The sequence below is a fragment of the Anomaloglossus baeobatrachus genome, chromosome 3 (assembly GCF_048569485.1).
Source record: "Anomaloglossus baeobatrachus isolate aAnoBae1 chromosome 3, aAnoBae1.hap1, whole genome shotgun sequence".
NCBI classification, from domain to species: domain Eukaryota; kingdom Metazoa; phylum Chordata; class Amphibia; order Anura; family Aromobatidae; genus Anomaloglossus; species Anomaloglossus baeobatrachus.
This window is the reverse complement of record NC_134355.1, coordinates 286,778,411-286,796,348: the sequence shown is the minus strand read 5'-3', so window position 1 is coordinate 286,796,348 and position 17,938 is coordinate 286,778,411. Positions and strand designations below refer to the sequence as shown.

General features: G+C 39.9%; 1 protein-coding gene across 6 annotated transcripts in view; it reads left to right on the top strand.

Moving 5' to 3' along the window:
- Positions 1–17,938, top strand: part of LAMA2 (laminin subunit alpha 2) — a 1,231,414-nt gene that overhangs the window by 1,018,603 nt on the left and 194,873 nt on the right. For all 6 annotated transcript variants that reach the window (XM_075339908.1, XM_075339907.1, XM_075339906.1 and 3 more), the window contains one exon: positions 3,495–3,705. In XM_075339908.1, the coding sequence (XP_075196023.1) occupies positions 3,495–3,705 (211 nt within the window). The remainder of the gene's footprint in view (positions 1–3,494; positions 3,706–17,938) is intronic.

Sequence of the window (17,938 nt, the reverse complement as noted above, 5' to 3'; positions counted from 1 at the left end):
TGAATATCCTGTAGTAACATGACCCAGATTTGCCCCCTTTAACTAATATGCTCCATCCTTCTCCTCATCCTGTTGTAATGTGCCCATCCTGAAGTAATGTGCCACATCCTGTAGTAATGTGCCCAACTTTGTACCCTTTTATTAGTGTGCCCTACCTTTGTCCTCATCCTGTAGTAATGTGCCCATCATTGTCCCCTTTTACTAATGTGCCCATGCATGTAGTAATGTCCCCTTTACTGATCCTCTTCTTGTAGCAATGTCCCATCCTGGTCCCCTAGTGTGCCATTGTACACACACCAGACACAAGCACAAACATATACACACGCACTAGCAATGTCCCATCTTGGTCCCCTATTGTGCTACTCTACACACTCACACACAGACACACACACACACACACACACACATTAGCAATGTCCCATCCTGGTCCCCTATGGTACCATTCTACACAGACACACACACATAGCAAAACATTCTTCTCACCTGTCTTCCATTCTCTCGGCATTCTCTTCCCTGCTTCTTGCAGCCTGCAGGCACGAGCCCCCCTTGATGATCACAGCCGATGTTAGTTCTTCATCTAAAATTCAGATGAACATCTAGCCGCCACTGCACAGAGTCAAGCTTTCTCTGCACTGTTCCAATGGTGGTCGCCGGCCAATCAGATGCAAGTAGGTGACATCATAGGCATCAGCTCCGTGCCTCTTATTAGCCAGTGGCAGTCATTGGAATAGTGCAGAGAGAGCTTGACTCTGCACAGCACTGGTAAAACATTCATCTGAAAGCAGTGAGCAATGACGGTTGTGGCCCCTACACCAGCCACGACCAAGGGGGGTACGTACCTGCGAGCCAAAGGAGGCAGCGTGAGAGGACACATGCAGCCAACAGGCCACGTGTTTGAGATCTCTGTTCTAAACCAAATTGTTATGCATGTTGTTATTTTGCATTTATTGCTAGCAATAATGTAAAGAATGTAGACCCCTTTAGTAGCGCTGACACTCACAGGAATGCTGCATTTCTGCTGATCAGAGCAATGTTGCTTTACAGGAAAATAGTAGAACGAAAGGCACTCACTGGAATGATTGTGTCAAAAAACCTTTTATTCCATCAACTAGTTACAAGTGAAGTAAATAGCAAAAAATTGGCCATAATAGAATACCAATTTATGGGACCACTCAGTGGTATCCCATAAGGACATGCCTACTCCGAGGAACATGAATAACTGGAGAGGAAAGGAGGATGAGGCAACAACCATATGTGAAAAAATCCATATTTATTCATAACAATCACATATATAAATACAATGTGTATCAATAAGGAAGGGTCAGACAATACAGCAGGAATAAATAGGGGGAGTAAAAAAGTGTGTGTGTGGGGGCGTCTCTTGCCAACCAGAACCAGCCACACTAGGAAAAAATGAAGAACTGCAATGCCAAAATTCTACAATGGGGTAGGCCCATGAAGGAGATATATGGGAGAGATGACAGGGTAAATACCAATTGGGAGGACCATAGAACTGTGTCCTATATAAGATCAGAATTATTATGGACACCAGCGGGTGGGCACCCAGGTATGTATAATTCTGACAAGGCCTCAATTAAACCACAGTATAACTAGAAATGGTGGGCTGGGCAGAGCCAAGGGCAAGGAGGGAACCAATTCCCAAAATCAATGTAATTCTGGTGAGTCCAGACCCAAAGCACCACACAGCCCAGAAGATACAATAAGAGGAAAGTTCCAACTATAAAAAACTGCGGTGAGAGGAGATGCCAGGAGGAGTTGTAGAGGTACATACACCGGGATTGTGCACCAACCGGGATAAGCATATATATAGTTCCCCACTAGGAATGTGTCCTATATGAGATCAGAAATATTATGGACACCAGCGGGTGGGCACCCAGGTATGTATAAATCCTGACAACGCCTCAAATAAGCCGCAGTATGACTAGAAATGGTGGGCTGTGCAGAGCCAAGGGCAAGGAGGGAACCAATTCCCAAAATCAATGTAAATTTGGTGAGTCCAGACCCAAAGCACCACACAGCCCAGAAATTACAATAAGAGGAAAGTTCCAACTATAAAAAACTGCGGTGAGAGGAATTGCCAGGAGGAGTTGTAGAGGTACATACACCAGAATTGTGCACCAACCGGAATGAGCATATGTATAGTTCCCCACTAGGAGTTACTATCACTACAGAAGGGGTTAAAGTAAAGCCGCCGGGGCTGCAACAGGCAATGAGACAATTAAGTCATATAGAGGGATTTAGTATGCCTTGGGTCACAGCCTGGAGCACTGTGCGGTCATGGGAAAACCGCATATAAGGGCAAAAGCAGAGTAATAGTACCTGGTGGCTGGTTCGGAGGGCAAGGGACAACTCCTGACAGCTGTTTCGCAGCGTTGGCTTTATCAAAGGAGTTACAAGTGAAGGCACGGGGAAGGGGGGTACACGAGGCAGATTCGACAACGGCCGTTTCCGTCCTTCTTCAATGCTTCTATCGGTCCACACTGGTGTGCACCGATAGAAGCGTTGAACAAAGACGTGAAAGTTTTCTCCATTTTCCAGTACACTATATGGTAAAACTAAGGATTTCTTTCAAAAGTACAACTTGTCTTGCAAAAAAATAAATCCTCATAAAATAATATTGAAGGAAAAATAAGAAAGCTATGGCTCTCAGAAGAAGGGGAGATAAAAACGAAAATGAAAAACGGAAAATCACCCGGATGGGAAGGGGTTAATATGTGACTTCTAAATGCAGCTAAAAGTATAGTAGTTAGTGATTATTTAGTTGCATAAATATTAAGAGACTTTTAATCTTTGTTGATAAAGCCTTAATAAATTCAGCATAGACATTTGGACTGCTTTCTCTCGAACATTATCTTTTTGTGATGTTTGGGTTTTATCATTTATTTCTAGCAGAAACTGTAACATTTTCAACTTGAAGAGCTGAATTTGTTTAAAATAAACAGTTGAAGGAGAAAAGAGATTTTCTTTCAGATCTACTTGAGGACTCGGTATGAAATCATTCATAACAAATTTATCTGGAACTTTTGAGTTTAGGAAATGTAGCTGCAGTATCAGACTTTTCCATCTCATGCACAATGTATTAATATATGTATTATTTAATCTGGGAATATAAAGATATACATTGTCATAAAGGATGGAAACATTTATGTCTGGAGGCAATTTTGATATGGTATAGAAAATATAATTTATAGATGCCAATGAAGTGCAGTAGGATGAATGATGCCTCTGAGAAATCTTATTTTGTGCTTTTTTTTTTTACATTTGCCTTTGCCCAATATATAAAAGTCTTATGACATAACCCAAATACTCTGAACAGAATGAAGTGATATATCTTTGTAAATAAAACTGCTTGAAATATCATACAAGGTGTGATAAATCAGGATGCCTGCTACAAGCAGTGTATGGATTTTTGAGGCAGCGATACTGTTTATTATTGTCGTGTCCACATTTTTTATCTACTGTTTTCATTGCAGGGCAGCAGAAGGTCTTCTCAATAGAGTAAAGAAGCTATTTCAGGATCCTCATAACAAAACTAATGACTTAAATCTTGAAGTAAAGGACAAGTTAAGTCACTTCCAAGACAAACTGGATGATGTCTTGGACATGTTACGAGAAGCCCGGGAAAAAATAAAAGAAGCCAACAAACTCTCGGCTATCAATAAACACAATATGACGGCTCTGGAGGTAATTGTCTATATTAATATTGGCAAACAAAATGTTCTCATTAATGTTTTATGCAGAAAGAAATTCATTTCACAGTAGGCTTGGATAATGTACAAATAGGTAACGGTTGACTGCAGACTGTCTTACATACTTACAGTTCTACGCGACTATGCCCAATTACTCTTTGCTGATTTTGCATACGCAGATATACAAGCCGGTATGTGTTATAAAACTAATTACACACAATCAGCAGTGGTTATTAGCTGTCACAAATACTCTGCCTAAACTGCATGCTCTCAATTTATTTTAATTGCAAATCCTCATTATACTGTGCATTAAGGAATATCTAACTGACTGGCTTAGTGCAAATTTAACGTCTGTAAAGATAAATGCTCAAAGGCTTTCCAAAATATGCAGATAATTCCTAGGAGCATTTTTTTGTGATTACACAAAGGCTAATATGTGTATTATACAGCCAAGCAGGTTTGATCGTCACACCAATAACTAAGAAATAAAATCAAAGAAACTTTTCTGCCTCAATCGCGATTGTACAAGAAGGTGATCTTCATAAATAATCTTAAAGAGGTTGTGAGGTCAGCTGATTAATGATGGTGGAATTTGGGGGGGTCGACACATTGAACCCCCATGAATCAGCTGTTGTTTGCCAGATATAAACACATTGAACACACGTCATTGTATTACATAATACCTCTGTTATTATGAAAAGAAGCTGTTCTACAGTACCTAATAGCCACTACACATGTATTGGGGCGGCGCTCTTCAGCACCCATCCATGCCGTTACATCTGGCTGTCACCTGAAAAAGGAGCCGATTGTTGATGGGGGGAGTAGGGGGCACAGTGTTGGATGATATGCAGTGATTGGACAGCCCTGGACAACTGGCCAAGGAAAATCAATATGGCCTATGTGTAACTATTTGTTCAGAAGTATACATTGTTTAAATTGATAAAATTAAGGGTTACGTTAGGCTATGTTGGCATAGTGTAGTTGTGGTGCATGTTTGTGTCGCAATTAAAACTGCAATATTTATTTAATGACTTCTTATAACCGCAAAGTGACCAGAAGTTGTGAATTTAGACTTATTAGGGCGGATCAATTGCTAACAATATTTACCAAGTGGTGATAGCTATGCACAAATTATACTGTTTAGATGAGTCATTGTGATAATAACAATACAAGGTGACAACAGCAAGTGTATGAAATATAATTTGTCACTGTAACGCTGGGAATGGTCACTTTGTGCAATGACTGAGATGGCCATTCAATTATTGTACTAATCATTGTACCATGTAATAAGCCCTTAAAGCGGACGTGTCATCAGGACACAATTTGCCAATTATTGCTCTATTTTATTACAACTGCTCCATTAAATATTTAATTTTTTTGTTCTTTTTAAGACCCAGCATACAGAGAAAGGGGCCTTTTTCCTTTGTGCTGATTTGTCAGGTATTTACCAATAGAGCTCAATGGGTAACGATGGAAATCAGCCTAAAGACGTGCCCCAGAGAATCAATCAAACAAACAAAAAACAGCGGGCACAGTGAGAATAAGATAAGAGAAAAAACTGTCCACTTTTGACCTGCTGACAGTAGTGTTTTTAAAGAGGTTTTCTGGGCTGAAAAGAAAAGTCCACAGTCACTTTAACAACACATACAGACATGTTAGGAGCCCATAGAGTGCATTGGATTTGATATGTGATTCATTTGGGGAATTTTGTTTATGTTCATAGGGAATCAGTAAAAAGCATGGGAGATGGATGATTCTGTATGGCTGAATCCAAATAAAGGCCAGGTCATCAGGATAAATGAAGGTGGTTTATTGTGAACTAATTTCAAATTAAAATAAATGACTCCTTCCTCAGGACAACCACATGACTTTTTTGAAATTCAGCAGCACAGAATTGTCTATCTCCAGTATTCTTTATTAACAATTTTGTGCTGGGCAAACTCGCAGATACCCAGGATCAGAGGGAATAACTGGGCTTAAAAAAGAAAAAAAAAAAAGTTCTGAACCAGAATTGAGGCTGGATATCTGGCCGTACACCAGTCCCAATATATGTCTTTGGGTACCAGAATCCGATGCTTAAAAATGGTGGTAGAAGAGATTGGAAGATTAGAGCAAGTGTGCTATAGTTACTGAGTCTCTGGCGTGGCTGTATCTGCTTCCACGTCACTTGCTCTTCTTCTAGGGGCCACTCATTTACCTCCGTGCATATTTACTGCTGCCACCGCTCACCGGCAGTCCTGGTATCTGTCATTGGTTGCAATCATATGCGCCCCCAACCTGTGTGACAGCATTTGACTGCTTGCAATCACAGACCCTGTCTGCAGGTCTATATCGTGGTTTAAAAATAAATAAATAAATAAATTAGAGTATTATGATACCAAGCATAGATAGAGCATATGGCTACAGGCAGCAGCCCCCAGCCATGTGCTAATCTTGGCCATGTATCAAAATAAGAGGAACCACATGCGGCTTTTATTAATTATTATTTAAATAAATAATTTTAAAAACCTGTGGTCCTCCCAAATTTTGATACTCAGCCATGATAAAGTCCGACAGCTGGGGGTTGATATTCTCAGCTGGGGAGACCCATGCTTATTGGGCCACCCAGCCTCAAAATAGCAGCATGCAGCCACTAAGGATCGTTGCATTCATTAAAAAAGCAGTTACAGCCATGCCAGAGACCCGGTAAGTACAGCGTGTTTGCCTTACTTTTATTTTTCCCTTATTTTTTTTTTATTTCCTGAGTTGCCAGAGCCCAATCATTAGCTGGCATTTCTTGAGAATTCCAGGCCCAGGTCCGACACTCAGATACTTTTGAAACTCTGCAGGTCCAGACTTTTAAAGTCTGGATCTGCCCATCACTATTAACAATCCTTGTGGATCCTGCAGCATCTGACTAGAGTGGTTGTGGCTCACAAAACCTTATCAGATGAGGATATTACCTTTTTACATATATGGTAATACAATTAGATAAGACCCAACTGTGCTTCACCCCTTATAAGTTATACAGTGTGCAGAATGGTACCGAAAGTACTTTATTTCCAGACACATATTGACACCCATGTTACCAAATGTGCCAACTCCTGGACAGTCTGTGGTGCAACGTGACGTTGGTGGATGGAGCGAGACATGATGTCCCAGATGTGCTCAATTGGATTCAGGTCTGGGTAATGGGTGGGCCGGTCCATAGCTTCAATGCCTTCAATATCTGCTTTCATCTGTGAAGAGCACAGGGCACCAGTAGCAAATTTGCTAATCCTGGTGTTCTGTGGCAAATGCCAAGCGTCCTGTACGGTGATGGGCAGTGAGCACAACCCCCATCTGTGGACGTTGGGCCCTCATGCCATCCTCATGGAGTCGGTTTGTGCCGCCTCGGTGTTAGTCGGGCTGCTCGGATCCAGGATCGTGGCTTGAAGGGGTCATCCAGACCCGGTTTGGCAGACACTTTGATCCATATAAAGGGGGTATTTACAAGGGATAAGTTCATGATGCCACCTGTGGGTTGCGGTAATGGGAGTACCGCCGCTGCTGTAAGGAGTACTGGGGAAGATGGAGTTAAGCAGCCAGATGTTAGTCCCTCCACAGGTAGGTAAAGCCCCAGGCTCAGGGTGTTGGTAGTTATTTGGGAGAGCAGGGTGCAGGGGACCAGGGTATTCACTGTGGGTAGTTGTGGTGCTGGATGAGGTTTATAAAGGAGACACACGCTGTAGGTAAACCAATGTCTCTGTGTACCGCTGCGGGGAGCCCGTCCAAGTACCCAGTCCCACCGGTGTCACATAGTAATCTGGTGCCTGCCTCCGTGCACAGTTTTGTGTCCGTGTGGGTCCCTATAGCTTGAAGCTGTAAGGTCCTGTTCTTCAGTTTTTAAGTGAAATCTTGCTCCTAAGGGCTAGCACTTGAGAATTCAGTGCGTTGCTTTTTCTGGAAAACCCTGTCCCCCACGGTATGTTGATGCCCTCAGTCTCTGAGCTCTCTGGGAAGGTCCCTGAAGGTCCCCTTCCTCTGCAGGTCAATTGTCAGGATGTTGAATCGGCTCCTGACCTAGGGTCCTGTACCCCATCATGCTCAGTACCGGTCAGGTATTTTGGGCTTTCTGGTGCCAACAGTCCTCCAAGACTATGTCCATCACACCCTTGTCCAATGTCACTGCAACCGGTCCCCGACTCCTCTGGTCCCGGACCACTGTCTGCCAACCAACCTCGGTCTTTCTAGCTCCCCAGGAGCTAACACTCCAGCTCCTCTCACTTTGAGGGCTCTCTCTAGATTAACTTCGTCCCTCCTACCAGTCTGCCTGACCCCTAGGTGGGTGGCCCTGTTCCAGCTAGACCAACTCACTGGTGTGTCTGACAGGTGATGTGAGGTGTTGGTTGGGATTTGTGGTGCTGATGGAGGTAACACCGGTTTTTGAGAACCTGGAACCATGGGGGATAGGTCCTGCACCCTGGGGAAAAGGATGCAGTTCTCTGTAGCACCCTGATGTATTCAGGGGCACTACAGGTTTCTGTTTGTGCAGACACATGCACATTTGTGGCCTGCTGGAGGTCATTTTGCAGGGCGCTGGCAGTGCTCCTCCTGTTCCTCCTTGTACAAAGGCGGAGGTAGCGGTCCTGGTGTACTGGCCTGTCTCCGGTAGTGCTCCATCCTCTGGACACTACGCTGACAGACACAGCGAACCTACTTGCCACAGCTCGCATTGATGTGCCATCTTAGATGAGCTGCACTAAATGTCCCACTTGTGTGTATTGTAGATTCCGAGTGTCAAAACACAACCATCATCCAACAGTGACCAAAGCATCAGCCAAAGGCATTGGTACTGGGATGTGGTCTGTGGTCCCCACCTGAGTGTGTCTTGATAATTATCAATAATTTCCATCTGATGTCTATTCCATTTACACAACAACATGTAAAATTGATTATCAATCAGTGTTGCTTCCTGAGTGAACAGTTTGATTTCACAGAAGTCTGATTAACTTGGAGCTATATTCAGTTGGTTAAGTGTCCCCTTTCATTTTTTGAGCTATATATATATATATATATATATATATATATATATATATATATAGATAGATAGATAGATAGTTATACAGTATATATGGTATTAACATTGGTGATATGATTAAACCCTTTTTCCCATGCTTACAGTACACAGGAGTTCCATGATAAGTGGAAGCTGAATTCTACCAAGTATCTATGGTACATGGAGTTTTCCTTTAAGTTAGGAAACCACTTGATCACAATGTGTCATTATATGTACTGTGCAGGAGACAATCTGATTCTGTGCACATTGACATAAATTTGCAGCCCCAAGTACAAAACCCTGATAAACTAATGCTGCCACAAAGAAGCTTGGCGAAAACACAGGATACAAACATGAGATAAATATTGCCCAGAGCAGTCATCTCAGACAATGCCTAATCTTCTCATCACATCTTCATTGTAACTAAACTATGTAGCAAATTAATTTATTTCTGAAAAGCCAAGCTTTAGAATAAAAGCATGCCTGGCAATAAAACAAGAACAATCTAGAATACTAAAATGACACATCCCTGTTGGAAGGGTTAAGGAAAAAAGTACAATGTCATAATTGGCAAGGGTTTATCACAAACAGTATAAGAAGTATTTTGCACTTATTGGTAAAATATGATGCTGTTTTATATCATCTGTTCTAGATTTAACAAAATGGATAGTAGCCTGAAGCAAACATAACCCTAATGGTGATAAATATATCATAAAATGATAAAATGCAAGCTAAACTCCATTGAATACATTTAGGGCAAACTGAGAAGTGAATTGCTAATATATATCCCATCAAATATTAATAGGTTGAATCATTTTAATTTCATGAGTAAATAGATACAGATGTAACACAGGTATACAGTACCTTTGCACAATAGTGAGTGCAAATTATACAGTAGGGTTGGATGATTACCACTCATAGTTGGACCTACTGTAAAGAGTATATGTCACCAGGTCATATGTAGCCAGTTTCTAAGCTTATTTAATACCTGATGCTCCCCCGAGTAAGCTTTTGTGTTTTTCTTAATTGTAATTCAGAGTTTGCTTCTAATGATAAGAACTTTTCTACTTTAGTACAAATTTTTACAGTCTTTACCAAGGGGGTATGGCTCAGAGGATTCTCTGGGGGAGCGGTTTTAGACGTCTCTGTGTTATTACCCTGTGTGTCAGGCCACCTTGATAAAAAGCCATAAATATTAGGACTATATAAAAAGGCCCTCTAAAACCATAAGGCAGACTTTAAAACAAATAGAAAATTGCAAATTCAGGTAAACAGGAGGATAAAATAAGAGCAAAATCTGGTCATTTCTGACCTGGTAGATGGCCATCCTTAAAATTAACGATGACAAAAAATGCAGTGATAAAATGTGGGTTTCCAAACAGTATCCAAACAGTCTTAGTTCTTTCTCGATTTGCACAGTCCGTATTGATCAATATATTTCTTTATCATAACCCTTTCTGTGCTGATTATACCTAATTATATACAGACAAGCAAAGGATAAAAAAGTTTTGAACTTTTGACTTTCTGGCTTAATATCTCACCATCCATTACAGCTTTAAACATGAGATTAAGTTCATTTTATAGACAATCATCTTGGCTATATCATACATACATTTGAATTGCATCTAATTAGCATATGAATAGTTGTGCAGATACTTGTCATGTCACTGCATTGTTACTGTTCTGCTACTGGTGGTGGAAAAATCTTTTTCTTCCCATATACTACAAATTACAACCTGTTCTCATATCCCTAATAGCTCAGTGTTTAATTAGATTGATTCCCAAGTGAAAGGTCACTGGTTCAATTCAAAGAGCAGCCTTGAAGAAGATTCCTCAACAAAAGAAAAACAGCATCATCCAGCTCATCGATAGATGTCTCTCAGCCTTGAAAATTGCCAAACTGCATCATGTGAGTGCCCTGATCATTGAAAGAATACAAAATGAAGTCTGTCCATCCATTCAAAAGCTAAAAGGTTGACGCCCAGGCAAAATATCTGAGTCAACAGGTCGGCTCACACCTGGTCTATGAGTTCTGGTGTGACAAACACGGCAGTGAGGGTGGCTCATATGTTTCATAATAATGAAATAAGAATTGTCCATGCAAGCACTCTGTGATGGACATTATACAAGTTTGAATTGGTGCCCATAAATAGGTGAAGAATCCTCATCATCAATATTGTCATTAGAAGAGTTGAAAAGAATGAAAAATGGACAGTAGAAGATTGGAAATGGGTGATTTGGAGAGATGAGACAAAAGTCAATAGACTAGACTCTGATGGGTGCAAAAGGGTATAGAAGAAACAAGGGAAAAAGGGGTAACAGATAGATAAATTGAAGGAACTGTCAATTGCGATATCTGAAGCCTGATGATATGGGGTTGTTTCACAGCCAAAGGCATTGGACACTTAATCTGGATTGATGGTGGTCTTAATGCTGAGCTACATGTGAGTATCCTACAAGCTTAGTTTATTCGCACATTAAAGTATTATGAGTATGAAAAAGATGACATAGTATTCCAGCAGGAAAATGACCCGAAGCACACATCGAGATTGGCGAAAAAAATTATTAAATGGCCATGAAGTAGAGATGCTGGATTATCCCCCACAGTCCCCAGACCTATACTCAATGAAATAGTTGTTAGTAGAGATGAAAAAGTTGTATACAGTACATACACAAGTAAGTCAACCAGTATGCACCCACATTGGGAACATGGAGAAGAGAACTGGGATTAGCTCTTAGTTGATACATGCTTGAATCTAACCAAGAGCATGCCCAAAAATATTTGTGGATTGTTGAAAGCCAAAGGTGGATTTCCAAAATAATAATAAACTAATAAATTTAAAATTTAGATTTTTAGAAGCAAAACCGTAACAATGCAGTGACATGACAAGAATCTGCATCAGTAATCATATGCTAAATAGTTGCAAGTCACATTTATATATGAGATAGCCAAGATGATTGTCTATAAAAATGAAGGTAGTCTGACACTCAAAGCTGTAGTGGATGGTGAGATGTGGAGCTTGAAAGTTAAAAGTTAAAAAAAATTGTTACCCTTTAGCTCGTCAGTGTATAATTCTTCCTGATATGCTACCTCTCTACTACAAAACACCAGTGACAGTCTGTACGCTGCCTCTGACATTTTCTCTTTCAATCAGAAACTGATCTTTTTCCACCCTCTACTAGCCTACTTAAGCCTAATATTTTCAAATCAATTTGTGGCATCACCATAACTCCTATACAGCACACCTTCTGTTTATGCCATAATGTTCACTAAGATTTTTACTTTATTCACTATATTTAATAATCTTTTCCCATGCTGCCTGCACCTCAAAAGCATCCTAATATTTTATTACTTTTGGTCTTATTAATTTCCATCTTGGTAACTGGAACTCTTTATTACCTCTAAATTTTTCCCTCACTCAACTTTCTCTGTATAACCATTATTCTGTTACCATCACCTTGTGCCAGTCTGTGCAGTAGTTGTCTATTAACTTGAGAAAAACAATTTAAGGGGGATCTGTCTATAAGATCAAAATCTCCAAACTATATATATATATAGGTGGGAATGTCTTAGAAATCCATTGATATCTTTGTATCTTCTATCTGTTGCTGCATTCCTGAGTATTGTTCCAAGGTAATTTTACCTCCCAGACCAAGCCACTTTAGCGTGATTGACAACTCACTGTCTGCCAGGCATTTGACATCACTAAAATGGTGAGTTATTGATAAAGCTAAAGATGCTGGCACTGAATTAAACTCAGGAGGCAGTGGTTCTTTAAGTGCTCTGTCTCACCTGGAGCACTTAACACCTTATTTGCATTTATAGGGAACCTGTCTCTTGTAATAACATTATTAACTTGCAGATATGGGGTTAATCTGCAGGATAATATTGTTTGAAAGCTGACCGACGCCTGCACATCTAACTCTGATTCCCAAAGGAAATTAACTTTAATCCTCTACTTAGTGTTTCGGTTTCATTCACAGTGGAAGCACCACTTGGTGTATGCAGAGCGGTGGCTGTAACTATATCCTTGCACTGACTGATAGCTAGTCCTAATGCTGAGCCTCTGTCTGTCACTGTGGTGGCATGGTTACAAAAGGCGCTCAACATACACAGAGCCGTGACTGAACCCAGGCCGGCAATGCCCCCATGATTGAAACCCAAACACTGCCAGAGGAAATAAAGTTTATTTCCTCCCTGCAGCTGGGTTCAATGTTCAGATGCCGGGCAGGTTTCAAATGCTATTATCATGCAGAATAACCCAATATCTGCAGCATAATAGTTTTTAAACATGATATTTTCCCTTTAAATGAAAACTCTAATTACTTAGGAATGCAACAACAGATAGAAGATATAAATGGGTTCTATGGATTTGCAACCAGAATTCCCCAAAAGTTGGAATGCTGTATAAAATGTAAAGAAAACGAGAATGCAATGATTTGAAAATCTCTTACAGCCATATTTTATTCCCAACAGTACATTGAATTTTATACGAAAAACTAATTTAGACATTTTTTGTAATAACACTTCTCTAAAAGTTTGGACTAGCCATGTCTACCATGGTGTAGCATCCTTTCTTCCTTTTACAACAGTTTGTAAGCATTAACGGGTAGTAAGGATACCAATTACCAGAGTTTTAGGAGAGGAATCCTGCCCTATTCAATCCTGATGTAGGATTCTAGCTGCTAAAATCATTGCTTTCTTGTTTCCTTTACCTTTTACACAATGTCTACATGTTTTAGAATTTTAGGGTTGAACAATTCAAAGACCCCCATGTCCATATATGCAGTTGGAGGGGGGTTGATGTTACTTACAGATTTTTTTTAAACTTATTGCTCTCACTAACCCTATCTCTTTTTATATTTTTGTTCCATCCTATATTTCCTTTCTCATATTTCTCTACTACCTTAACCCCTTAACAACTGCAGGCAGTAATATTACATCCCTGTGGTCAGTGTTAATCCCCACAGGCTGTTGTGGGCTGCCAGCCGGCATCTGCGCACATGTCAGCTAATTTGTACAGCTGACATGTGTGCCTTGAAGGCATGAGTGGAATCTCTATCTACCCATACCTGTTAGACCCTTAAATGGTGCTGTCAAAATGTGACAGAGGAATTTTAATGGCAAACGCGGTAATTGCATACTCACTGGCCTCCACCAGAAGTCACGTGATGTGATCACATGGATCTGATGGTTTTCATGGTAGCAAAGGGTCATGTGATGACTCCTGTAGCTCACATGACTCAGGTCCTGTAACAAGAAGCCGAGTACTGCAGGTTACAAGACATGATCATTTCTCCTGATGTGAGCGGTGCTGCTCTGATTGGGAGAAAAGAATGAGCAATCAGACTGCTGATCCTTATAAGTTTTAAAAAGTAAATAAAACGGAAAAAAAATAAAAGTTCAAATTACTCCCCTTTCGTCCTATTGAAAATGAAAGGATTAAAAAAATAAAAAAATATACACACATTTAGTATCACCGTGTTCAGAAATGCCCGATCTATCAAAATATAAAATCAATTAATCTGATCAGTAAATGGCATGGCAAAAAAAATTCCAAATGCCAAAATTATGTTTCTGGTCACCACAAATTTTGTGCAAAATACAATAACAGGCGATCAAAATGTAGAATCTGCGCAAAAATGGTACCTTTAAAAACAGCTTCAAATGCAAAAAATAAGCTGTCACCGAGTCATAGATCCCAAAAAAATGAGAACGCTACGGGTCGCGGAAAATGGCGCAAAACGAGAGCCACTTTTTTTGGACAAACTTCTGATTTTTTTTATAACTTCTAAGTTAAAAGTAAACCTGTGCATGTTTGGGGCTACAAACTCATATTTACCTGAGGCATCACACTGACATATCAGTTTTTCCATATAGTGAATAAAGTGAATAAAATATCTCAAAAACAATCGTGCCATCACACTTTTTTTGCAATTTTTCCGCATTTGGAATTTTTTTTTACTGTTTTCCAGTACATTATATGGTAAAACTCGAGGTTTCATTTAAAAGTACAACTCATTCTGCAAAAAAACAGTCCTCACATGGCAAGATTTATGAAAAAATAAATTGCTCTCGGAAGAAGGGGAGCGAAAAAAAACCTGGAAAATGTAAAATCGGCCTGGGTTGAAGGGGTTAATCATATGCTAAGATTATCATGCCCCACAGTTTAAACCTACTCAACCATTTTTATTGCTGCACCATTTTCTAGAATATAATGCTCCAGACCATCACTCACAAAATTAAATAACTCTTATTTAGATTGTCTTCTGTAGGGGTGGACCACCCCTTTTCTTCATCTGTCACTCTAGGTGATTTGGATCACATGGCTATGGTAGGCTGAAATTTACTCCCTTTCACTCACAAAATTAAGTATGCCCTAAAAATACATATTTTTATGAAAGCCTATAATTTTCCCTAATTTAACTCCTATCATTTGCCTCTTTTTCTACATTATCCATAAGAACCATATGTGCTTATACAACAGTATGCCTCATGGCCCTTACATTCTAATGCACTATATATCAGTACAGATGCTGATTACATGGCTAGCTCATGTAGAGTTAAGATAACTTTCCTATGTTTATAGGAAATGAATGGACCATTGTACAATGTTGGCACTTTTTACCTTTCTATGTCATCATTAGTTCCTCATGGGCGTAAGCACTTGTGAGCAGGTTCAGGGAGTTTATCAATATATTTAATTGTTTATTCTTTAAGATAATAAACATTATGTAATGTTAATTTTTCCTAACAAATGTGCCTGGTATGAGAACTAACTTGAAGGCCCAATTATGACCCAGTACAACTAATTTATAGTACTGTTCAGTGCCTACAGGATTCAGGGCTACCCCCATGTCCATTCATCATAAAATACAGGATTCCAGCTCTAAAGCTTTCAAAATTGTATATGCAGCTTTAGATTCTAAAGGCCGCTTTACACGCAACGACGTCGCTTACGAGATGTCGTTGGGGTCACAGAATTCGTGACGCATAACCGGCCTCGTTAGCGACATTGTTGCGTGTGAAACATACGAACGACCGCTAACGATCAAAAATGCTCACCTAATCGCTGATCGTTGACACGTCATTGTAATCCCAAATATCATTGATGGTGCTGGATGCAGGTTGTTCGTCGTTCCTGAGGCAGCACACATCGCTACGTGTGACACCCCAGGAACGACGAACAACACCTTACCTGCGTCCTCTGGCAACGAGGTGGGCGTCTCTTTCTTTCAGCTGCTCTACGCCCCTCCGCTTCAATTTGACGGCTGCCGTGTGACGTCGCTGTGACGTCGCACGGATCGCCCCCTTAGAAAAGAGGCGGTTCGACGGCCACAGCGACGTCGCTAGGCAGGTAAGTCCGTGATGGGAACTAACAATATTGTGCGCCACGGGCACCGATTTGCCCTTGTCGCACAAATGACGGGGGCGGGGGGGATCAGCAGCGACATCACTAGCGATGTCGCTGCATGTAAAGTGCCCTTAAAACAATCTGTAACCCAGAATAAGAACAAGATAAGTAATGTAGCACATTTACAAAGTTACTAAACTTACTTTGCCAATGGACACAAGGAATCCACATTGCATTTTACAACAAATATCTTGATATTTGTATATTAATCCCCACAGTAAACAATTTTTTCCCATTATTTAAAATAACGCAGGAATTTTTTTCATTATATTTAACAGTTCAGTTGCAGTTTTCTGGGACACTGACTTTGGCGACATGTGAAGATTAACCATTCTAGAGTTACTGATTCTAGTATATTGAAGCACGTTTTCATTTTTAATTTATTTAAATCTGAGATGGGTAATTTTTCTAAAATAAATCCAGATGGAACTGAACAGGAATGAATAAAGTGTGATTAGATGACTTAATGGCTTGTATTGAAGGTTATTCAAATCCACATTTTTATCCCTGCAGAATAATGAATGTCCTTACTTTGTAAGAATACATTTTGATGGAAATGCTGCATATACTGTAGTGCATTAGTGATCTGAATGTGAATCTGTTATTGTTCCTGATGGATTTTTAATATAAAAATATTTTACATTAGCATTTTTATGTATTGGTACAAATATTTAAGTCACTAGGGAAAAGATTACAATTGTGATCAGTATAATACATGGTATTTTGCTTGGCGAAGATGCAGAACATTTTAAATTATGTCGACTTAAATCAATTCAATACTGAATAAGGTCCCTTTTACTTCACATTATGTAAACTGGCACAGGGCTCTGTAATATAGTGGTTAAACATGGCAGAATACTGCTTGATAAAAATAACTAAATGCCTGTGTTTAGCTGAGAGCAAAGCAAATTCCTATACTGGAGGGGGTTTTATCTTCCATTTCTTACACTGCATGGTACTGACATACTCTAGAGCAGTGAATACTCATACATCGGGATAGTACGCAAAGCATATTTCATATAAAGCCATTAGACCTACTAGTATGCCTATTTTACGTGGGTTGAATGAAAAGTACAAATGTGCCCTTCCTTACCATTCCAGAAAGGAGTGGGGCAGCTTTATCAAACTTGGTTTGCTATAGTTTATCAGCAGATGTTTGCTACAATGCCATCCGGTTATGTGACTTTTAGTCTGCCATTGGTTTTGCGTGCATTGTGAAAAATTTGAGCTCTTGAAAAATACATTTTTCCGATACGGTTGGACAAAAGGAGAGCCAAACTCCATCAAAGTGTTTTTGAACCCAAAACCTTGAACTGGAGGTCAATAGTGCTAATCACTCAGCCACCATCATCATACCAATGGAGTCACAATGAAAAGTATACAGGACTGTAGCAATAAAAATAAATCAGTAAAGGGTTATTCTCCTCCAGTTATCCCCAATCTGTTGGAGTGGGAAAAAGTTGCTGATCAATGGGATCCACCAACATCAAGGCTCTGCAGCCGAGTCCTGAATTGAGTAAAGACATTCACAATTTGCCAAAAAGCAAATTAAAACCCCTAAACTACAGACTATTTATTAAAATATAACTTTTATTAATGCATATTTATAAATTTAAAATACACTGAACAAACATTTAAAACCACTTGGAGCTGCAAAACATAGTCCTGTCTCTCTTTCTAAGAGTAAGTTATACCAGGTGTTATGCTGTACAAAGGCTAGTAAGACACAGTACAGCGTAATCCCCACTAGGTGGCAGCAGAGTAGTGAATGAGAGACAAAGAAACACTGTAATGGA